Consider the following 24609-nt stretch of genomic DNA (forward strand, 5'->3'; position numbering starts at 1 on the left):
GGCCTTGACGCCACGAACAAAAACAGAGCTCAAATGATCGCGGCTCTAGTGCAGCTGGACAACGACCAGAATCCAGCGAGCGCAGAAGTTGGCCCAAGTTGCAATGGGGCTGCAGCAGAGGCTCCACTCCTGAGCGCTGGCCCCACATTCAACCAGAACGGGGTGGACCCCTATCTGCAAATGGCCTTGGACGAACTCCCCGCCGAAGACAGTGATGGGCGGGTGAGGCTGATCCAGCAAGCTCGAGAGAGAGCAGAGCAGCGAGCCGAGCGCCAGGCGGAGAGAGCTGAGCGCCAAGCTGAGGCTGAGAGAGCCGAGCGCCAGGCGCAGAGGGCCCATGAACTGGAGGTACTCCAGCGGGGTGGGAATGCCCTCACAGCCAGAAGCCGTGAGCCCAGCAGCGTCCAGACTCCTAAACCCCGGCCAGAGCATTTTCCCGTGATGGAAAAGGACGGGGACTTGGACACATTTCTGCGAGCCTTTGAGAAAGCCTGCAGACAGTACCAGCTGCCTAGAGACCAATGGGCAAGGTACTTGACCCCAGGGCTAAAAGGCAAAGCCCTGGAGGCATTTGCTTCTCTTCCGCCAGAAGCCGATGATGACTATGACGCCATAAAGCAGGCGCTGATCGCCAAATACCGGCTGACACCTGAGGTATACCGAAAGAAGTTCCGACACCTCCAACGTGGCCCACACGATAGCTACAGTGATGTGGTGCAAGGACTCAGGACCCACTTTGACCAGTGGATCCATGGACTGTCCGTTGAAACCTTTGAGCAGCTACGGGACCTGATGATCAAAGACCAGTTCCTGCATCTCTGCCCAGCTGAGGTCCGACAGTTCATCCTGGACCGCGAACCAACGAACGCGGACAAAGCGGCGCAGATCGCCGACAACCACGAGGCCAACCGGAAGCCCGAGACGCGGAGGCCAGTCGCCACCAGCTGGAAAGGGGGTAAGCCAGCAACCAACCCCAATGCCCCAGCTAGCCGTCCCTCCGGAGGCCCTGTCCCTGTTGCCAACAACAGGCCGGCTACTGACAGTCGCCTGTGTCACCACTGCCAGCGGCCTGGTCACTTCTTTTACACCTGTCCGAACAGGCCGAAGAACCCCCCAGCCAAGGCCCCCGGGCCCAATGCCTCTGTTCTTTTGGTGGGAGGTGTGGTTGGGAGGGCTGACGACAACGTTCAACCTGTTCAGGTGGGGGCCCGTCTTGCTACAGGCCTCAAGGACACCGGGGCTGAACGAACCCTCATCCGTCCTGGACTGGCGGCCCCTGAAGAGTTTGTTGAGGGGAAAACCCTGACTGTCACCGGGATTGGAGGCACCCGTTGTCCCTTGCCAGTGGCACGAGTTTTTCTTGACTGGGGTGCCGGGAGCGGGTTGAGGGAGGTGGGAGTGTCTGAAAATTTGCCCACTGATGTTTTATTGGGGACTGACTTGGGGAGGATGGTTGCATACTATGTCCCTGACACCCTTCCCCAAACTGATAATAAGGGTAACGTTAACCCTGATGATGTTGATGATGGGAAACTGAATGTGTTACCTGCTAATGCCTTGATGAGTAATGATGCAACTAACAACCATTCTTTCCCCAGGTACGATGCTGATGCTGATGTGAATGTACCAAAGCAAACTGATAACCATTCTTCTCCTAGGAAGGATGATGATGATGTTGATGTATCTGTGCCGACTGAACCCGTTAACCCTTTCTTTGAAGCGGTAGATGTGTCCACAGGTACCGAAGTGCTCAGCCCCGTCACTCTGCGGAGTGAGACGGCTGAGGAACCCCTGGCAGGAGTAAGCAACGGTGCTCAAGGAAATGGGGAGGTGCATGGGGACCATGAGGAAGGTAATGCCATGCAGCTGACCAGTGCCACCGAGGAAGGTAACTGGCCCATAAGTAGCACTGCTCCTGAAGTGTTGGGGGTGGATGGGGAGGTAGAGCCCAGGGCAGCACCAGCTGGTGGGTCTGCAGAAATCCCCAGGGAGACAGCATACATAGCAGCTGTCACACGCAGTCAGAGTGCCCAGATCGCAGGTAACGCACTGTCTTCTGGACCCTCTGCTGCTACAGGAGAGACTGAACCAGAGGTGAACCCAGAGCCGGTTCCAGAGGGTCCCAGTAAAGAGGGGACCCTGACGTCACTTCTGGCAGCCTCCAGCATGGAGTTCCAGGCTGCTCTGCACTCAGATGCCAGCCTGGAGAAATTGAGAGGTCTCGCCGAGACGCCCACCTCCAAGTCTGATAAGGAGAGGGTGTTCTGGGAACGAGGAAGGTTGTACCGGGAGACAGTACCCGGAGATCCTAAAAAGGAGTGGTTGAGGGAAAGACAGCTGGTCGTCCCCTATCAGTTCAGAACCGAGTTGTTGCGGATTGCCCATGAGATTCCACTCGCTGGACACTTGGGGATCAGCAAAACAAAGGCACGGCTGTCTCAACACTTCTATTGGCCCAAGATGGGGACAGATGTAACACACTACTGCCGCTCCTGCGCCACCTGTCAAAAAGTGGGTAAGGCGGGGCCTGCTCTTAAGGCTCCCCTTATTCCTTTGCCGGTGATAGAGGAGCCTTTCCAGAGAATCGCGGTGGACATTGTAGGACCGCTGTCCGTCCCCAGCAGCTCCGGAAAGCGATACATTCTCACCGTGGTAGACTACGCTACCCGGTACCCAGAGGCAGTAGCTCTGTCTTCAACCAGGGCAGATAAGGTGGCTGACGCACTGGTGACCATCTTTTCGAGAGTAGGATTTCCCAGGGAGATGCTTACCGATCAAGGGCCCCAATTCATGTCTCGCCTAATGGAGGCTCTCTGTGAGAAAATGCAGGTGACGCAGCTGGTATCGAGTCCGTATCACCCACAGACTAACGGTTTGTGTGAACGTTTCAACGGTACCCTCAAACAGATGCTCCGCATACTGGTTGAGACCCAAGGGCGCGACTGGGAGCGGTACCTCCCACACCTGCTGTTCGCTTACAGAGAAGTTCCGCAGGCTTCGACCGGGTTCTCCCCCTTCGAGCTCCTGTATGGCAGGCGAGTCCGGGGACCCCTTGGGTTGATAAGAGAATCCTGGGAAGATGAGCCAAACCCCACAGAAGTGTCCATCGTGGATTATGTCATGCGCTTCCGTGACAAGATGCAGACCTTGACGCAGTTGGTGCATGACAACATGACGCAGGCTCAGGCTGACCAGAAGCGCTGGTACGACCAGAACGCCCGGGAGCGGACCTACCAGGTGGGTCAAAAGGTGTGGGTGTTGGTCCCGGTACCAACGGATAAGCTTCAGGCAGCCTGGGAAGGCCCGTACGTCGTCCACCAACAGCTCAACCCGGTCACCTACGTGGTCACGCTTGACCATGCTCGGGGTAGGCGCAAGGCCTTTCACGTCAACATGCTGAAGGCGCACTACGAACGTGAAGCTTGCATCCTACCGGTCTGCAATCTGCCAGAGGATGGGGAGGAAGATTCCCTCCTGGACATGCTGGCCCAGGCCAAGGCCAATGGGTCCATTGAGGACATGGAGATAAGTGGTTCGCTCACCGTGTCCCAGCGGTTGCAGTTGATGGCCACCCTGGAACTCTTCCGGCCCGTGTTCACCAACCGTCCTGGGAGGACGGAGTTAGCGGTTCATGAGGTGGACACCGGGAATCATGCCCCATTACGGCGAACACCTTATCGGATCTCTGAAACGGTGCAACAAGTCATGCGCCGAGAGGTCGATGAGATGTTAAGGCTGGGAGTGATTCGACGGTCAAAAGGTGCGTGGGCTTCACCTGTAGTCCTCGTTCCTAAAAAGGATCGAACCACCCGGTTCTGCGTGGACTACAGGGGGCTCAACGCCATCACAACCTCTGATGCCCACCCAATGCCGCGCATCGAGGATCTGCTCGAGCGGTTGACAAACGCCAACTACATATCCATCATGGATTTGAGTCGGGGATACTGGCAGATTCCCCTGAGCCCTGAGGCGCAGGAGAAATCCGCCTTTATCACCCCCTTTGGACTGTACGAGTCCACGGTCATGCCCTTCGGCATGAAGAATGCCCCTGCCACTTTCCAGCGGATGGTCAACCACCTGCTTCGGGGACTGGAGGAGTACGCCGTGGCGTACTTAGACGATATTGCCGTCTTCAGTTCCACCTGGGAGGAACACCTTCAGCACCTCCAGGAGGTGCTCAAGCGTCTTCACCAGGCAGGCCTGACCATCAAGCCGGGGAAGTGCCAGATAGGCATGCGCAAGGTCCACTACCTGGGGCACCGGGTAGGCGGGGGTTCCATGAGTCCGGAGCCAGGAAAAGTGGACGCAATCGTGTCCTGGCCCACCCCCAGGACCAAGAAACAGGTGAAGTCCTTCTTGGGCACTGCAGGGTACTATAGGCGGTTCGTACAGGACTATAGCGCCCTTGCCAAACCCTTGACTGACCTCACCAAGCAGAGGCTACCCCAAACAGTCAACTGGACAGATGACTGTGAGGCGGCTTTCCAAGCTTTGAAAGCAGCCCTGTGCAACTCTCCAGTGTTGAGAGCAGTCGACAGCAGTCGCCCGTTTCTGGTACAGACCGACGCCAGCGAGTTTGGCCTCGGTGCTGTGCTTAGCCAGGTCGACTCGGGGAACCAAGAGCACCCCGTGTTGTACCTGAGCCGGAAACTTCTGCCGAGGGAAGTGGCATACTCGACCATCGAGAAGGAGTGTCTGGCCATGGTGTGGGCACTGCAACGTTTGCAGCCCTACCTGTACGGGCGCGCCTTCACGGTGGTAACCGACCACAACCCTCTGAGCTGGTTGCACAGTGTCCGGAACCAATGGAAGATTGCTCCGCTGGAGCCTTGCCCTTCAACAGTACGATTTTACTGTAAAACACAGGAAGGGCAGTGAAAACGGCAATGCCGATGGGTTGTCCCGCCGGGGCGAACCCGCTGAGGTGCGCATGGCAGATTACCGAGAGGTAATGCCTCCTTAGCGCCCTCTTAAGGGGGGAGGTGTGATGTACAATGCCCGAAGATATGTTTTCTGTTGCAATGTGCTAACAAATCCTCCATCCTAGGACATTGTAAACTGTCAGTAGTAGGAATTCTTTCCCCCCAGGTTTTATCAACCCTGCCACTTCCTCTGGAAGAGCAGGAATGTTAATTAGCTAGACCATCTTCCTCACACCATTTGGCTTCTCTCAGCTGAAAGAGAAAAAAAAGTGCGGGAACTAAACTCTTTATTTGAAACCAGGAGTTTGAATAAAACAATAAGGGATTGTCCCGCGAAAACCATACCCAGCAGAAATATAAAAATCATATTTCTGCGATCCGAGCAGACCCAGCTTCGCTGTGGTGCCTGTTGCAAAACTCTCGGATGTCCAGAACCTGAGATATGATTTGCGCCCAAATGGACGGTCATATCGCATAGATGTTTGATGTTTTCTTGATGGGCTCATTACGCTGGGAAACATGATACCACTGATGAGTCCATACCAGCTTCTCCCATAAAGTTATAGCTAATCTAAGTTTTGTAGCCAAAACATAACTTGGATAAGAGAGGTGGGATCAACCCAGAATGCACCTCTCTGTGATGTCACATAGGAAAGTCTATAAGGCATTCCCTGGCAGAACCAGCTCAGAACAGCTCAAGTCGTCGTGCTAGAAAGATCCAGATGAGCGGAGAAGTGCAGCTCCGCCTCCACCCACCTTAGCCGCATGGTCTGCCTAAGGAACAATATGGAACTGTGAGTGTAATCTCTTTGTTTTCTCCACTTTTATTTTATACCTGTACTGTACATATTTTATGTCTCAATTTTATAGCAACTTTTATCTGTAATCACTGTCCTCTTTCGGAAAATAAATGAAATAATTATTTAGATCTGTCTCCATGCTCTAAGACTCGAACTATACGCCTTTGATAGATAATCGCTACTAATTCAAAGGGTTTGCCACGGACCCTCTTAATTTAACACTGTGAATTAAGTAACCGTGACTGGTGGCAGCGCGTTGTGTACGGCTATTACGGCTTGCTGGCAGTACAGAAGGGTCTTATATTGCTGAATAAGGGTCTGCAGCCACAGCATTGATAATTCCCTTACTGCAGAAGCCTAATTGCCGGTTCACAACAGGCAGCCCGTCCGGCGACCAATTATCCTAGGTGCAGTTCCCTGACTGACCTGAGGGTAAGGGGGGCGCCGGAGAGCTGTGAGTTCCAAAGTGGAACTGAGAAAGTGGGATATACATAAATCCCCGCAGTACTTGGAAGATTGATAGCAGTGGTGGGGCATCCAAATTAAACTCCCCCTGCGGCAAATTGTAGAGCGAGATTAGCTTGCTGGATATTTTTGTCACATGGTGCCGGTGGTGGGATAACTAAGATAAGCCCCAACGGTGCCTGTGATAGCTGTGTGCCGGCATTGTGTCACGTCCCTCCGTCCGCTGATACACCCGTGTCAGGGGTGGGATTGTGACATAGTGGTGACACAGGGTCCGCTGTCCGTCGCGTTTTGGTGGCAGCGGGACCCCCGTTAGTGTCGCCCGTAAGTAGACGAACGGCGGTGGGCTGTTCGTCACAGATAGCTCATGCCACGTGTCCAGCTTTGAGACCCAAAAGTTGTTGGTCACAAATGAAGTAGCGAGTACTTTGATTTGGTTTACCAGGTATTGCTTGACCATCTTTTAAAACTTTTCCTTCTTGTCAAAAATAACCTGGCATGAAGGCATAGATGCTGGGAGGGTGTCATAAAATTGGCCCAGGCCTTTGACAGTGTACCCCATCCTCTGTTCTACCTGGTGTCTCCCTGGCCTCTCCTCCTTTGTTAGGCAAGGAAGCTTGCCCCCGCCACTAGTGTTGTCAGACTGATATTTTTTCAAGATATTTTCCACAATGGCCTTCTGGTATAGCACCATATTAGAAGACCTCTACACCTCAGGAAGAAGAGATGCAAAGTTTTCCTTGAAGTGTGGGTCTAGGAAGGTTAGCAAACAGTACTCTTTTTTTTTTTTTTGGCCAAGATGAATGTAATGCGAGGGTTATGGGAAAGGAAGCGGTTCATAAAGTTAGCCATATGTGCCAAACTCCATACAGTCAACACTTCCCTATTTTCACCATGATGACAAATCTCCATCTCCTCCTCCATCTCTTCCTCCTCATTCCTCTCCTCAGCCCACCCACGTAGGAGAGACAGGGCGAAGCTTGCGTGGATAGTGGTCTCTTTTGCACTCTGCCAGCTCATGTTGATCCCGATCATGGCTAATATCTACGCTCACTATCTTTATGGATTTCTCAAAGTCTTGGAGAACCAAACAAATGTCAGACATCCATGTCCATGCTTCAGTTGTTATCTGCAGAGGCTGACCAGAATACCAATGGGTGGGTTGGAGCTGATATTCAACAACTAGACTCTGCTGCTCACAAAGCTTGCCAGCATGTGCCATGCAGATTTCCAGCACATGGGCACGTCACACACCAGTCAGCGAGCTGGCACTTGCATGCGCTGCGGAAGTAGCTGTGGGTGACTTGCGGAAATGGGTGCTGACACGGCGTACCTTAACCAGAAGCTCTGGCAAATCTGGGTAGGTTTTCAGAAACTGCTCAACTAACAAGTTGAGCACATGTACCAATGTATGTGTGTGAGCTTGCCAAGCTTCACATCTGCCACCAGGTTTCGCCCATTATCACACAGAACCAAGCCTCGTTGGAAGTAACTCTGCCGCGGTGTGCGGTTTGTCTCCTAAACAAATTGGTTTCAGCAGAGTCTGTTGCCGATTCATTGAGGCAGTGCTGCAGAGCTTTCAGCTGATGTGGACGACGTGATCTGAGATACCACATCGGAGATGGAGGATGAGGAGGAGCAGGAAGGAGTGCAGGAACTGGTGTAGGAGGTGGAGTAAATGCGATGTTCTTGGCCACAAGCGCTTGTTCACATGTCGGTCGTTAAGTGGACAATCCTAGTAAGTGCGTTGGTAAGGGCACGGGTGATGTTCCTGGACACGTGCTGTGTGGTACAGTAAAGGGTGTTTTACTGGATGGGAGATACATTTCTCCCAGCAGGTTAATGTTTGGCCGGGTTTTTCCCTAAAGACAGGACCTGCGATGATGTCATGGTCAGGTGATCAGCCCATGTGATGTTTACCTCACTTGTAGGAGGGGTTATGGGCTACGTAATGGATGTTGGTGTTTGGCACATGGTGAGTGTGTGTCTGGAAGTTACAGGACCTTGGCTGGACTCAGCTTGAAACTTGTACACAGGATCCCCGTGCTGCAGGACTATAGCAGCCAGACTCTCAACAACCCTGGGAATGGCACCTGGCGGATGCCGCAGGACCTGGCAGCCGCTTAATTAAGCCCATCCCATGCAAGGGGTGAGTCTGGGACCAGTGGTTCTCCAAGCTGGAGTACATTTTTGTTTTTCCTTACTTTCTGTTAATCTGCTGTTTACAACGTGACATTAAACCACTGAAATTGGACTTTAAGCCTTTGTGTTGCCTCGTTACTGCAGCCCTGACATTACCTACCAGAGCGAATCCCTACAGCTGATACAAGGTGGGGACATCACAACTGGAGAAATAGTGGCTGCTGAGGACCGACTACTGAGGGACCAAATTTTTACACTTGTACCAGGCCAAATTTTAGTTTTGTTTTATTTTTAATACCAATGAAATTACACACCAAGTTTTAGAGTAAATGTGGCAATAGTCCATTTTTGAACAACCAAATTTCCTCACCTCTACCAACCCAATTTTAGATTTTACTTCAAACCAAAGAAAATTCCCACAAACCCATTTGTAGAGTAAGGGCAGAGACACACTGGCGAATTTTTCGTCCGAGAATCGGATCGTAAAACTTGCCCTGGCCGGCACTTCTCCTGACCTGAGCTTGACAGCGTGATGGATTACTATGCAGCTGTCAAGTTCAGGTCAGGAGAGGTGTCGGCCAGGGCAAGTTTTACGATCCGATTCTCGGACGAAAAATTCGCCAGTGTGTCTCTGTCCTAAATGTGACAATAGTAAATTTTTTGAAAAAAAATGCTTTACCTATACCAGGACAAGCGGTTTGTAAAAATTTTAACCCACTGTAATTTTACACAAACCACATTAAACTGTATGGATGACTAATTGAATCAGGAAAACATTTTTGAACTTTTTTTTGAGTGTATACCACCTAAATGTACCCAAGAACAAGTAATGCTCCACGGATTAGCAATGTATAGTGATAATTTTTAAACAAGCTTTTTGAGGCTTATATAGCAACAGAACCTACCCAAGAAGCTGTGATTCCCTATGGATGAGCAAAGTAATACCGATACATTTTTGAAAAAGTTGTTTGAGGCTTATAGACCAACGAAATGTACCCCTGAACACGGAATAGTGTTTTGGTGAGAAATGTAATTAACCCTGCAAAATGTTTAAATGCTTTTTCTCAGTTTTATAGAATACAGAAATGTACTCCACACTACGGGATAGTGTATTTGGTGAGAAATTTATCCCAGGAAAGAGTTTCAATGATTTTTGGGAGTGTTGTATAAAACAAAAAAGGACCTCTAAGCATGTAATAATTGAAGGATCAAATTTTTTCAGCCCCCACCCCCCAAAAAAAAACAGTTGCAGCTATATATTTGCCAACGGACTACACATCACTGATTCCCGTCTACAGATTGTATTCAGCCCTCTCCTCTTCAGCCCTTACAAACAGTGTCTCCCACTCACACACCACCATCTCATCTCACCCCAATCAGTAGGTGTACCCCAAGGTTCAGTACTAGGAACCCTGCTCACAACCTCCGATCCTCACAAGATCTCCTTCTGTACTCCCCTCTTATCTCCTCTTCCCACAATCACGTACAAGATTTCTCCCGCGCATCCCCCCCACTCTGGAACTCTCTACCACAACATATCAGACTCTTGCCTACCGTGGAAACTTTCAGAAGGAACCTGAAGGCCTTCCTCTTCCGACAAGCCTACAACCTGCACACAACCTCCGATCCTCACAAGATCTCCTTCTCTACTCCCCTCTTATCTCCTCTTCCCACAATCACATACAAGATTTCTCCCGCTCGTCCCCCCTACTCTAGAACTCTCTACCACAACATATCAGACTCTTTCCTAATGTGGAAACCTTCAAAGGGAACCTGAAGACCGACCTCTTCTGATAAGCCTACAACCTGCAGTAACCGCCAAACTGCTGCAAGACCAGCTGTACCCTCACCTACTGTATCCTTACCCATCCCTTGCAGATTGTGAGCCCTCAGGGGCAGATTCCGCTCTCCTCCTGGACCAGTCGCCAACCTTTATTGTTTAGGATTATGGTACTTGTTTTTTATTATAGAAGAGAATAGTATCGGCAAGCATAATATAGTGGAAAAAATGGAAGAAAAACCTCCACTAATATCGTAAATACCAACAAATAACGTATTAAATAATACCACATATCTTATGGACTAGAATAAGGGCCAACTGCAACCAACAACATATACAAAAAGACCAGAGAGAAAAACAGTCATAAAGCCCATTAGAAAGAAACAAATATGAATAGTTAATTCCAAATACAGGTAAAGGGCCAAATGGGGCTAAAAGAGTAAAATCGATGTTGATACAGCATCCAGTAATCGCCAAAGGCAGGTAGGTCACAGGTATCAAGTACACATGAAACGGATCCATATGTACGATCCATAGTAAAAGCCACCCAAAAGTGGATCACTGATATTTCTAATGGGCTTTATGACTGTTTTTGTCTTATTATGTATATCCCTTTTCACATGGAATAAATGGCACTATAATACTAATAGTAACCAAATCATTCTACATACAGGGAACAAATACAAACACTCCATGATCACAAATTACCATCACATAGTGACCGTATAATACCACATACAAGGGAGAAATACCGTGACCAGACCACATATTACTCTCACATACTGATCGAATAATACAGCAACACCGTGACCAGATCATATACAGTGAAGGAAATAAGTATTTGAACCCTTGCTGATTTTGTAAGTTTGCCCACTGATAAAGACATGAACAGTCTATAATTTTAAGGGTAGGTTAATTTTAACATTAAGAGATAGAATATCAAACATAAAATCCAGAAAAATCACATTGTATAAATCTATTTGCATTTTGCAGGGAGAAATAAGTATTTGATCCCCCTGGCAAACAAGACTTAGGATTTGTTCACACTGGGCGTTTTTGTGCTGCTTTTTTTATGCTAATTTTCAGCTGCTTTTTACAGTGCCAGCAAAGCCTAAGAGATTTCAGAAATCTCATGCACACACACTGGTTTTTTGTGTCATCAGGATTTTGTGCTTTGCTGCTTTTTTTTGGACATAGAGTATGTCATTACTTTCAGCATTTTTGCAGCGTTTTTCACCCATTGGCTTGAATGGGGGTTGAAAAAATGCTGCAAAAATGCAGTAATAATGTTTTTTTTCTACTACCACCACATAGTGACCAATAATACCATATACAGGGGTCAAATACCGCCACACCATGACCAGGCCACATAGTGACCAAATGATACCTCATACAAAGGCAAAATACTGCCACACCCTGACCAGATCACATATTACCACCACATAGTGACAGATTAATATCACTACGCTGATTATTGATAAAAGAAATCACAGTAGTGAAATGAATATCACCCCATAGATTGACTCTAAAGTGGGAGTTTCCATTATGGACAGTATAGGTAACGCCACACACTCATCAGTTGCGTCTCAAATATTGAAGTCATTTTGGGTTTTTTTCTTCACCCGGCGTAGAGCACTATGGCTTCTTCTTCCAGCCAGGATAAGTCTCTTCTGAGTGTTACACACAGACATCTATGGCTGACTGTGACTGAGCGGTGACACAAGAGGCCCTTAGGGCAAGAACAGTATATGGCCCTTCTTTGTGTCTCTGGCAGAACCTGCTCACTGGTTTGAAAGTGGTAGTGGCCCCTGTCAGGGAGCTACTTGTTTATCCCACTCTCAGTTCCGGTTTGGAACTTGCAGCTCTCTGGCGCCCCCATTATCTTCAGGTCAGTCAGGGAACTACACCTAGGACAAGTAGTCGGCAGTCAGTCTGCCTTGCCATGTACTGGCTATTGGGCACGCTGCAGTGAGGGCGGTATGTATATCCCCAGGCTCAGGCCGGAAATACACACATAAACCTCTGTTCTGTCATAGAGGTTCGTTCATAGAGCAAGGAAAACAAAACTAGTAAATTTTATAGATTTACTCCAGAAAATATAGGTAGTGTTTACAAAAATACAGAATATATTACAAAAGGAGACACAATACAGTATATACAAAACAGTTACAAAATAAAAAAGGATGAAAATAAGAACTTACACATCTCAGTCACTGGTATGATGTGTTGATGGGGGGAGGAGCGCCTTCCTCAAGGGGAAATGGTCCATCAGCACAGCTTCCAAGCTGGCACTCCTGGCATCTGACACCCTCCTGAGTCAGCATCTGAGCTTTATACCTTTCCCTTGCTGACCTCACTGGGGGGCTGAGCTAGAGGATATACACACCCTATTAAAAAGTATTAAAAACTTCTGCGGGCCATATCTCGGGCTGGAAAGCTCACAGAGAGACGACAGGGGAATCAAATGTTTGCGTACGAATTTCTCTTTCATTTAAGACCAAACACCATATGTCTATGTATGACTGGGAGGAATATACCCTTTTCTCGGTTTCTGGTGGACGCACAAGCTGCAAAACGCTGCTGCGTGTAGCTTTGGTTATGCCAATCCTGAAAATATAGGCTTCCTGTCTCTGGGCTTATTGTGTGTTATTAAATTTGATCTGAAATAAACAAAGGAACATGTGGCTGGTAAACCTTACTTCCTGCCAGCTTGAGCCCGGCGACCTTGACCTCACATTGCACAAAGCTCCTTTACCTGAAGGAGGGGCGAGTGGCCATTCCAACAGGGGAGGGAAGCTGCAGCTACGTGCCTGCACATGGCTTCGGGTGTACACTGCACAAACCTAATGGGGGGTGGGGCAGCACGAGCACTGGACATGTACATAGAATTTTAGGAATTATTCCTATTTTTCTGGCAGCCCCCTTACCTCTTGGGCACCTGTTAGGCTGTACACGGTGCCCCAATGATATGTCCACTCCTGGGCTGACCGATTCTGGTTCACCTCTTCCAATATTCCTCACTTCTACAGTAACAGCGTTGCCAAAAGTAAATGACAATACAGTAGTGATGTTTCCCTATGTGTCACGGTCCATTTTTGGATCTGTGGCAGAGTCTGGATTCTCTTATAGAAACCTTTTTCCTTTCAGGCCCTCGGGGGTTAATATGGGTTTTTGCACCCGGTGGCCGCTGGTGTTACTACAAGTTTAGTGAGTCTGCTTCTGGGGTTCCCCCTCGCCGCTACCCGCTGGTGTTACTACATGTTTAATTAGTCAGCAGGTGGTGACCTCCCCCCTCCTTCCTATAAAAGGTCATCAGCTGCTGCAGCTCCCTGTTGGTAATACTGGTCATTTGGAAGCTAACCGTTTTGAAGAGACAAGCTATCTGGAGCAGTGGTGTTTGCAGCAGATCTGGAGCAGTGGTTATCCTGCTGGAAGCTGTGTTCGGGTGCCTTACTCTCCGGTCCGGGGCATGACTTTAGAGGAAGCTAAGTGTTGTTTGTTTTTCCCTGTCTGTTATTTTCCTTGGTGTTTTACTAGTACAGCGGTGGGACCAGTGTCCGCACTTGACAGTTCCCTAGTAAGGGATAGGTGCAGGGCAAGTGAGGGACTGAGGTATCCTGGTCAGCGACAGGTTGAAAGAACTTGTATAGGGAATGTGAGGAGAGTTCAGGGCACTTCCTTAGGAGAGTGCAGGAGGTGTCCATTTCCCCGTTCCCTATTTGCAGGGCCCACCGTTGTAATTCTGTCCCTGGTGTCCCCTTGTTTGTCTTTGTTGGTTTTGTGACCGACCGATTGTCGGGTCAGGTCACACTGGGCAAGTCACCCTGTCACACTATGAGCCCCCATACAATAGTAATGCTTGTGCCCCCCTAGTGTCCAAATCCCCCAGAACTTCTCCCACCATGGCACCATAAACTAGCACTGCTCACCTATCATGCCCCATACAGTAATAATGCTTATGCCCCCTAGTGTCCAAAACCCACAGAACTTCCCCCGCCATGGCCCCATACATTAGTACTGCCCACCTATCATGCCCCCATACAGTAATAATGCTTATGCCCCCTAGTGTCCAAATACCCCAGAACTTCTCCCACCATGGCCCCATATATTAGTACTGCCCACCTATCATGCCCCCATACAGTAATAATGCTTATGCCCCCCTAGTGTCCAAATACCCCAGAACTTCTCCCACCATGGCCCCATACATTAGTACTGCCCACCTATCATGCCCCCATACAGTAATAATCCTTATGCCCCCCTAGTGTCCAAATACCCCAGAACTTCTCCCACCATGGCACCATAAACTAGTACAGCCCACCTATCATGCCCCATAGAGGTGTAATGTCCCTCATTGTGGCCCCCATATGTGGCCCCAGTATAGCAATGATGTTCTCCAATTCTGCCTCTGTATAGTATTCTGCCCCCCAGTGCTCCACTACTATCATACAAAGACTAACCCAATCTGTCACCTGTCCACGCTCCCACACCGAGCTGCTCCTCTTCTTTCTCTCAGCTGGCTCTCTGCCCCACACTTACTGTAAAGCTGCAGCGCTTACTGGTGTCACGTCGCAGGCGTGAAAAATTACATCACACCGGTGACCTTGACATTATGTCGGAGTGCTCTGCCGCTGGGGCCTCTAGACCTTTGGCTGTAATGTTAGTGCGGGGCAGGGAGCCTGTGGTCCTCAGCTCTGCCATACACCTGAAGAAAATAGCGCTGACCCAACGGCCCCTCACACACAGGTACAGTCACGGTCATACCCTCAGCGATCATTACGCCCCTGTGGCTACCTACTGATTATAATGGGGGGGGGTCATAAACCCTTACACGTTCTCATTACTCACGGGATCGATCTTTGTTCCAGGCATGACAAGACACGGGATCTGTCCCAAAACTGTAGAGCGCCATCAGAGCGGACACTGAGGAAAGAAAAAAGAAAGCTCAGAGCATCCTTGGGATGGAATGGCCTGGCGCCCCCTATGGTCAGTCATATGGTCACAGCCTCTCCAGGATGGAACGGCCTGGCGCCCCCTATGGTCAGCCATATGGTCACAGCCTCTCCAGGATGAAACGACCTGGCACACCCTACGGTCAGTCACATGGTCACAGTCTCTCCAGGATGGAACAACACGACGCCCCCTACGGTCAGCCATATGGTCACAGCCCCTCTGGGATGGAATGGTCCGGTGCACCCTACAGTCAGCCATATGGTCACAGCCCCTCCAGAATGGAACAACACGACGCCCCCTACGGTCAGTCATATGGTCACAGCCTCTCCAGGATGGAACAACCCGGCGCACCCTACAGTCAGCCATATGGTCACAGCCCCTCTGGGATGGAACAACCCGGCGCACCCTACAGTCAGCCATATGGTCACAGCCCCTCTGGGATGGAATGGTCCGGCGCACCCTACAGTCAGCCATATGGTCACAGCCCCTCTGGGATGGAATGGTCCGGTGCACCCTACAGTCAGCCATATGGTCACAGCCCCTCTGGGATGGAATGGTCCGGTGCACACTACGATCAGTCATATGGTCACAGCCTCTCCAGGATGGAACGGACCAGCGCACCCTACGATCAGTCATATGGTCACAGCCTCTCCAGGATGGAACGGACCAGCGCACACTACGATCAGTCATATGGTCACAGCCTCTCCAGGATGGAACGGACCAGCACACACTACGATCAGTCATATGGTCACAGCCTCTCCAGGATGGAACGGACCAGCACACACTACGATCAGTCATATGGTCACAGCCTCTCCAGGATGGAACGGACCAGCACACACTACAATCAGTCATATGGTCACAGCCTCTCCAGGATGGAACGGACCAGCACACACTACAATCAGCCATATGGTCACAGCCCCTCCAGGATGGAACAACACGACGCCCCCTACGGTCAGTCATATGGTCACAGCCTCTCCAGGATGGAACAACCCGGCGCACCCTACAGTCAGCCATATGGTCACAGCCCCTCTGGGATGGAATGGTCCGGCGCACCCTACAGTCAGCCATATGGTCACAGCCCCTCTGGGATGGAATGGTCCGGTGCACCCTACAGTCAGCCATATGGTCACAGCCCCTCTGGGATGGAATGGTCCGGTGCACACTACGATCAGTCATATGGTCACAGCCTCTCCAGGATGGAATGGACCAGCGCACCCTACGATCAGTCATATGGTCACAGCCTCTCCAGGATGGAACGGACCAGCGCACACTACGATCAGTCATATGGTCACAGCCTCTCCAGGATGGAACGGACCAGCACACACTACGATCAGTCATATGGTCACAGCCTCTCCAGGATGGAACGGACCAGCACACACTACAATCAGTCATATGGTCACAGCCTCTCCAGGATGGAACGGACCAGCACACACTACAATCAGTCATATGGTCACAGCCTCTCGAGGATGGAACGGACCAGCACACACTACGATCAGTCATATGGTCACAGCCTCTCCAGGATGGAATGGACCAGCACACACTACAATCAGTCATATGGTCACAGCCTCTCCAGGATGGAACGGACCAGCGCACACTACGATCAGTCATATGGTCACAGCCTCTCCAGGATGGAACGGACCAGCACACACTACGATCAGTCATATGGTCACAGCCTTTCCAGGATGGAACGGCCCAGCACGCCCTACAGTCAGTCATATGGTCACAGCCTCTCGAGGATGGAACGGACCAGCACACACTACGATCAGTCATATGGTCACAGCCTCTCGAGGATGGAACGGACCAGCACACACTACGATCAGTCATATGGTCACAGCCTCTCCAGGATGGAATGGACCAGCACACACTACAATCAGTCATATGGTCACAGCCTCTCCAGGATGGAACGGACCAGCGCACACTACGATCAGTCATATGGTCACAGCCTCTCCAGGATGGAACGGACCAGCGCACACTACGATCAGTCATATGGTCACAGCCTTTCCAGGATGGAACGGCCCAGCACGCCCTACAGTCAGTCATAGTCACAGCCTCCCTGGGATGGGATGGAACAGACCAGCGCACCCTACGATCAGTCATATGGTCACAGTCTGTCCAGGATGGAATGGCCCGTTGCACCTTACGCTCAGTCATATGGTCACAGTCTCTCCAGGATGGAATGCCCCTATGGCCCCTATGGTCAGTCATATGGTCACAGCCTTTCCGGGATTGAAAGGCCCAGCGCCCCCTATGGTCAGTCATATGGTCACAGCCTCTCCGGAATGGAAAGACCCGGTGCATTCCCCATATGGTCACAGCCTCCCCAGGATGGAATGGCCAGGTGCCCCCTACAGTCAGTCACATAGTCACAGCCTTTCCAGGATGGAACAGCCCAGCGTCCCTTACGGTCAGTCAAATGGTCACAGCGTTTCTGGGATGGAATGGCACTGTGCACTTTACAATCAGTCATACAGTCTCAGCCTCCCTGGGATGGTACGGCCCAGAGCACCCTGAAGTGAGTCGTATGGTTACAGTCTCTCTGGGATGGAATGGTCCGGCGCACCCTACGGTCAGTCATATGGTCACAACCACTCTGGGATGGAACAACCCAGCGCACTCTACGGTCAGTCATATGGTCACAGCCTCTCCAGGATGGAACGACCCGGCGCACCCTACAGTCAGTCATGGTCACAGCCTCCCTGGGAAGGGATGGAATGGACCAGCACACCCTACAATCAGTCATATGGTCACAGTCTCTCCAGGATGGAACGGCCCGGGGCACCCTGCAGTCAGTCATGTGGTCACAGTCTCTCCAGGATGGGATGGAACGGACCAACGCATCCGATGATCAGTCATATGGTCACAGTCTGTCCATGATGGAATGACCCGTTGCACCGTACGCTCAGTCATATGGTCACAGCCTCTCCAGGATGGAATGCCCCTGCGGCCCCTATGGTCAGTGATATGGTCACAGCCTCTCCGGGATAAATGGCCCAGCGCCCCCTATGGTCAGTCATATGGTCACAGCCTCTCCGGAATGGAAAGATCTGGTGCATTCCCCATACGGTCAGTCATATGGTCACAGCCTCCTCAGGATGGAACGGCCAGGTGCCCCCTATGGTCAGTCACATGGTCACAGCGTCTCCGGGATGGAATAGTCCGGAGCACCCTACAGTCAGTCATGGCTACAGCCTCACTGGTATGGAATAGCCAGGAGCTCTCTATGGTCAGTTACATGGACACAGCCTCTCTGGGATGGAATAGCCCGGAGCCCTCTATGGTCAGTCACATGGTCACAGCCTCGAGCCCTGTATGGTCAGTCACATGGTCACAGCCTCTCTGGGATGGAATAGCCCGGAGCCCTCTATGGTCAGTCACGTGGTCACACCCTTGAGCCCTGTATGGTCTGTCACGTGGTCACAGCCTCTCTGGGATGGAATAGCCCAGAGCCCTCTATGGTCAGTCACATGATCACACCCTCGCTGGGATGGTATAGACCAGAGCCCTTTATGGTCAGTCACATGCTGACAATCTTGCTGTCATAGAATGGCCAGGTGCCTTAGATTTTGAAACACATGGTCACAGCCTTCTCGGGATGTTTAAAAGCCAGACAGCCTCTATGGAATTCCACATGATCACAGCCTCCCTGAAATTTAAAGGTCAGGCGACCACTTCAGTCTGCCATATGAAGAAAGCTTTCCCGGGATGGAAAGGATCGACACCTTTTATGGTTGATGAAATGGCGACAGCCATCTGGGGTAGAGAAGACCCTGAATGTGGGAGCTCCGGTCCTCTCCCTATATGTGAGATGTCGGGACATGTCCCTATACGTGGGAGCTCGAGCCCTGTCCCGATACGTGGGATGTCGGGACCTGTCCCTATAAGCGGGATCTCGGACATCGTCCCTGTACGCGGGATATCGGACATCGTCCCTGTACATGGGATCTCGGACATCATCCCTGTACTTGGGATCTCGGACATCGTCCCTGTATGTGGTATCTCAGACATCGTCCCTGTACATGGGATCTCGGACATCGTCCCTGTACGCGAGATCTCGGACATCATCCATGTATGTGGGATCTCAGACATCGTCCCTGTTCGCGAGATCGCAGATATCGTCCCTGTACGCGGGATCTCGGGCCTAGTCCCTGTACGCAAGATCTCGGACCTAGTCCCTGTACCCGGGATCTCGGACATCGTCCCTGTACCCGGGATCTCGGACATCGTCCCTGTACCCGGGATCTCGGACATCGTCCCTGTACCCGGGATCTCGGACATCGTCCGTGTACCCGAGATCTCGGACATCGTCCGTGTACCCGGGATCTCGGACATCGTCCCTGTACACGGGATCTCGGAAATTGACCCTGTACGCGGGATCTCGGACACCGTCCCTGTGTGCGGGATCTCAGACATTGACCCCGTAATTGATGGTATAGTGTCTCAGGGTTCTTTGGATCACTGAAATCAATCTCAGATACCTGTGATAATTAGTTTGCCATGTGAGCCCAATAAAAGGAAAACTGGATGTTCCACACTATTGAGCAGGCCACAGTTTTCAAGTAACATGGGAAAGAAAAAAGGATCTCTCTGCTGCTGAAAAGCATCAAATAGTGCAATGCCTTGGTCAAGGGATGAAAACATTAGATATTTCCCGAAAACTTAAGCGTGATCATCGTACTGTTAAGAGATTTGTGGTTGATTCTGAGCACAGACGTGTTCGTGCTGATAAAGGCAGAATGAGGAAGGTTTCTGCCAGGCAAGTTCATTGGATTAAGAGAGTGGCTGCTAAAAAGCCATTACAAACCAGCAAACGGATATTTAAAGCTGCTGGTGCCTCTGGAGTCCCTCGAACCTCAAGGTGTAGGATCCTTCAAAGGCTTGCTGTGGTGCATAAACCTACTATTTGGCCACCCCTAAACAGTACTCACAAGCAGAAACAGTTGCAGTAGGCCCAGACATATCAGTATTGTTTACTGATGAGTGTCGAGCAACCCTGCATGGTCCAGATGGATGAAGTAGTGGATGGTTGGTGGATGGCCACATGTCACAACAAGGCTGCGACATCAGCAAGGAGATGAAGGAGTCATGTTTTGGGCCGGAATCATGGGGAAACAGCTGGTAGGGCCCTTTAAGGTTCCTGAAGGTGTGAAAATTACCTCTGCAAAGTATATAGAGTTTCTGACTGACAGCTGTCTTCCATGGTATAAAAAGCAGAAACGTGCCTTCAGGAGCAAAATAATCTTCATGCAAAGAATACCTCTGAGTCATTGGCTGCTATGGGCATAAAAGGAGATAAACTCATGGTGTGGCCACCATCTTCCCCTGACCTCAACCCTATAGAGAACCTAGAACCCTATAGATACATAGAGTATCATCAAAAGATCTATGAGGGTGGGAGGCAGTTCACATCAAAACAGCAGCTCTGGGAGGCTATTCTGACTTCATGCAAAATCCAAAGGGAATTCGTAGCTATATTCCGCGCTGCCGCTTTAGACAATTTCCAGGAGAATGCTGTATGATTGCAGTGGTTTTATTCTACGCGTTTCAGGGGTCTCATGCCCCCTTCATCAGGTGGTATTTCCTGATGAAGGGGGCATGAGACCCCTGAAACGCGTAGAATAAAACCACTGCAATCATACAGCACTCTCCTGGAAATTGTCTAAAGCGGCAGCGCGGAATATAGCTACGAATTCCCTTTGGATTTATCATTTCTTCTGGTCACTGAAGACCTGTGGATCTGCAGCAGCCGCTACCTACACGCTCTTATCTCATCCTAACCAGGTGAGCATATTTCAAGATATACTGTCCTTTGTAACGTGGATAAGACCCTATTGCGCTTTTTGTCTCCCCCCCTTTTTTTTGCAATAGACTTCATGCAAAGAAATACAAGCAGAAACTCTCCAAAAACTCACAAGTTCAATAGATGAAAGAATAATAAAGGACTGGCGTATAGCAAATGTGGGGCCAATATTCAAAAAGGGGACAAAACCTGAACTTGGAAATTATAGGCAGTGAGCTTACCCTCAACTGTGGGTAAAATCCTGGAGGGTTTTCTAAGAGATACTATACTGGAGTATCTGGAGAAGAATAACCTCATGACCCAATATCTACATGGGTTTACAAGGGACCGTTCCTGTCGGACTAATCTGATAAGCTTTTATGAAGAGGTAAGTTCCGGACTGGACCAAGGGAATGCAGTGGACGTGGTGTATATGGACTTTTCAAAAGCTTTTGATACGGTGCCACACAAAAGGTTGATACATAAAATGAAAACAATGGGGCTAGGGGAAAATATGTGTAGGTGGGTTAAGAGCTGGCTCAGGGATAGGAAACAAAGAGTGGTTATTAATGGAGCACACTCGGACTGGGTCACGGTTAGCAGTGGGGTACCACAGGGGTCAGTATTGGGCCCGCTTCTTTTTAACATATTTATTAATGACCTTGTAGGGGGCATAGAGAGTAGAATTTCAATATTTGCAGATGACACTAAACTCTGCAGGGTAATCAATACAGAGGAGGACAATTTTATATTACAGGAGGATTTATGTAAACTAGAAGCTTGGGCTGATAAATGGCAAATGAGCTTTAATGGGGATAAATGTAAGGTCATGCACTTGGGTAGAATGAACAAGATGTATAATTATGTGCTTAATTTTAAAACACTGGGCAAAACTGTCACTGAAAAAGACCTGGGTGTATGGGTGGACAACAAACTCACATTTAGTGGCCAGTGTCAGGCAGCTGCTGCAAAGGCAAATAAAATAATGGGATGCATTAAAAGAGGCATAGATGCTCATGAGGAGAATATAATGTTACCTCTATATAAGTCACTAGTGCGACCACACTTAGAATACTGTGTACAGTTCTGGTCTCCGGTGTATAACAAAGACATAGCTGAACTGGAGCGGGTGCAGAGAAGAGCGACCAAGGTTATTAGGGAACTAGGGGGTCTGCAATACCAAGACAGGCTATTACACCTGGGGTTATTTAGTTTGGAGAATCGAAGGCTTAGGGGTGATCTTATTACAATGTATAAATATATGCGGGGACAGTACAAAGACCTTTCTAATGATCTTTTTACGCTTAGACCTGTGACGGGGACAAGGGGGCATCCTCTACATCTGGAGGAAAGAAGGTTTAAGCATACTCACAGATGCGAATTCTTTACTGTAAGAGCAGTGAGACTATGGAACTCTCTGCCATATGATGTTGTAATGAGTGATTCCCTACTAACATGTAAGAAGGGACTGGATGCCTTTCTTGGAAAGTATAATATTACAGGGTATATACACTAGTCTCCTTAATATTGCGTTGATCCAGGGAGCTAGTCTGATTGCCGTATGTGGAGTCGGGAAGGAGTTTTTTTCCCCAATGTGAAGCTTACTGTTTGCCACATGGGGTTTTTTTTGCCTTCCTCTGGATCAACATGTTAGGGCAAGTTAGGATAGGATATGGGCTGAACTAGATGGACTTAAAGTCTCCCTTCAACCTTAATTACTGTTACTATATCACAGAAGGGTTCCTACTGTATGTAACTTGGCCTGTTAGGAGGTTTTGGAGTTAAATAGCTTTTTTGCTGAGTGAATGTGACCTCCTAATGCTGCAAATTCCACAAAGGAGCATTTCCAGTTCTTTACAACAGATGAAACGTCTAGAACTTCTCCTGGGCCCAATAACTTGGAGCATTGTGTCCATTCATGGTGGAGAGGTTCCCTCAATAACATGCCATGTAGTCTCTGACGGGTGATGACTTTTATTAGAGTGACCGGCATTGGCACCGACCACTTAGGGAAATCAGAGAAAAATATCATTTGCACAATAATTTGGGACACGGTGTATGAGGGAGATGAGATTACAGTAGTTGTGGGAGGGGAGTCCTGTCATTCCTGGGATGCTTCATACAGGCCTCAGCACATCAGGCCGCCGGGGCCTCGTCCACTACTGAGCATAGAGATCAAACGGAGAGAGACCACCGATCAGAGAGATCACCTAGAGAGACCACCCGTCAGAAAGACTGATTACAAAGACCGCCTATCAGACAACATCTGCAAGGAGTTTGTATGTTCTCCCCGTGTTTGGTGGGTTTCCTCCGGGTACTCTGGTTTCCTCCCACACTCCAAAGACATACTGATAGGGAATGTAGATTGTGAGCCCCATTAGGGACAGCGATGAAAATGTGTGCAACCTGTAAAGTGCTGCGGAATATGTATACAAAAATAATGATTATTATAGACCACCTGTCAGAGAGACCACTAGGGGACGGATCCTGTAAATCCAAATGTAATAATGTATAACTGGTGCAATGTTCTGCAGATCTCTGGAGATCAGCGATGGCATGTCAGGAGGTGGAGGAGCAAAGCTCTGCAGGGAGGTCAGTGGTGCAATGTTCTGCAGATCTCTGGAGATCAGCGATGGCATGTCAGGAGGTGGAGGAGCAAAGCTCTGCAGGGAGGTCAGTGGTGCAATGTTCTGCAGATCTCTGGAGATCAGTGATGGCATGTCAGGAGGTGGAGGAGTGATGCTCTGCAGGGTGGTCAGTGGTGTAATATTCTGCAGATCTCTGGAGATCAGTGATGGCATGTCAGGAGGTGGAGGAGCGATGCTCTGCAGGGTGGTCAGTGGTGTAATGTTCTGCAGGATCTCGGACTTACCTGATGAGACGAGGGTCTGACTGTACCTTCAGCTGCAGAGATCTGGGTGAGAATTCAGGTATTCAGGATCGAGGAGGAGACGTCACTCAGGGAGGAGGGATCCAGACATACCGCTCGGGGAAAAATGAAGAGACCAGCACATCACACCCCTGCCATGGCCGCCCAGTCTCCAGAACTGAGAACCTCTGGATGTAATCAGGAGGAAGATGGAGAGTCACAAGCCATCAGACAAAGAAGAACTGCTGACATGTGTGTACCAGCAGTGGGAGAAGGTCACCCAAAGCCGTGTGAGAGACTGGTGGGAAGCAGCCAAGACGCAGGAAAGCTGGGGTTAACAATCATGGGGACTCCACAGAATATTGATCTCTGAACTCTTCCTGAGGTAAAACATTAGGATTGTTGTTTCTAAATGATTATGATCTTGTTTTCTTAGCATTATTTGAGGTCGGCAAGCACTCTGCATTTTTTGTTGTTTTGACCATTTCTCATTTTCTGATAATAAATACAAAATTTAGTGCTTCGAAATTCGGAGACCTGTGGTCAGAAGTTTATAGAATAAATTTACATTTTACTCAGAAATATAAAGAGAAAAATCCGACAAACTGAAAAATACCAAATACTCAGCAGTGAGGGACACTGACCTCAGGAGACTCTCACATCTCTTCCCGGATTCCATGAAGGAGGAAGAGAAAACATACATCCTGCTGGGGGAAGAAGAGAGAGCAGTGGAGATAGCAGCGCAATATGTGAACGAATGCCATAGACTGCGAGAAAGAGAACTCTGATATGCCATGGACTTCTATGGCACCCACCCTGGATATGCCCCAACCCCCCATCCACTTTCCCTATGCCATGGACTTCTATGGCCCCCACCCTGGATATGCCCCAACCCCCCATCCACC

The 24609-nt window shown here is 49.6% G+C and overlaps 1 protein-coding gene across 1 annotated transcript in view; it reads right to left on the reverse strand.

The window, feature by feature from the left end:
- LOC141075585 (actin-related protein 2/3 complex subunit 1B-like) overlaps nt 1-23898 on the reverse strand; it is a 106818-nt gene extending 82920 nt beyond the window's left edge. Inside the window, exons 1-2 of the mRNA XM_073562697.1 lie at nt 23708-23898; nt 14955-15029 (exon numbers count right to left, since the gene is read on the reverse strand). Of these exons, the coding sequence (XP_073418798.1) occupies nt 14955-15018 (64 nt within the window). The 5' untranslated portion in view covers nt 15019-15029; nt 23708-23898. The remainder of the gene's footprint in view (nt 1-14954; nt 15030-23707) is intronic.
- Between the last annotated feature and the right edge of the window lie 711 nt (nt 23899-24609).

This window comes from Dendrobates tinctorius, unplaced genomic scaffold (genome assembly GCF_039654945.1).
Source record: "Dendrobates tinctorius isolate UK_male_01 unplaced genomic scaffold, ASM3965494v1 ptg000364l, whole genome shotgun sequence".
In the NCBI taxonomy this organism is placed as follows: Eukaryota; Metazoa; Chordata; class Amphibia; order Anura; family Dendrobatidae; genus Dendrobates; species Dendrobates tinctorius.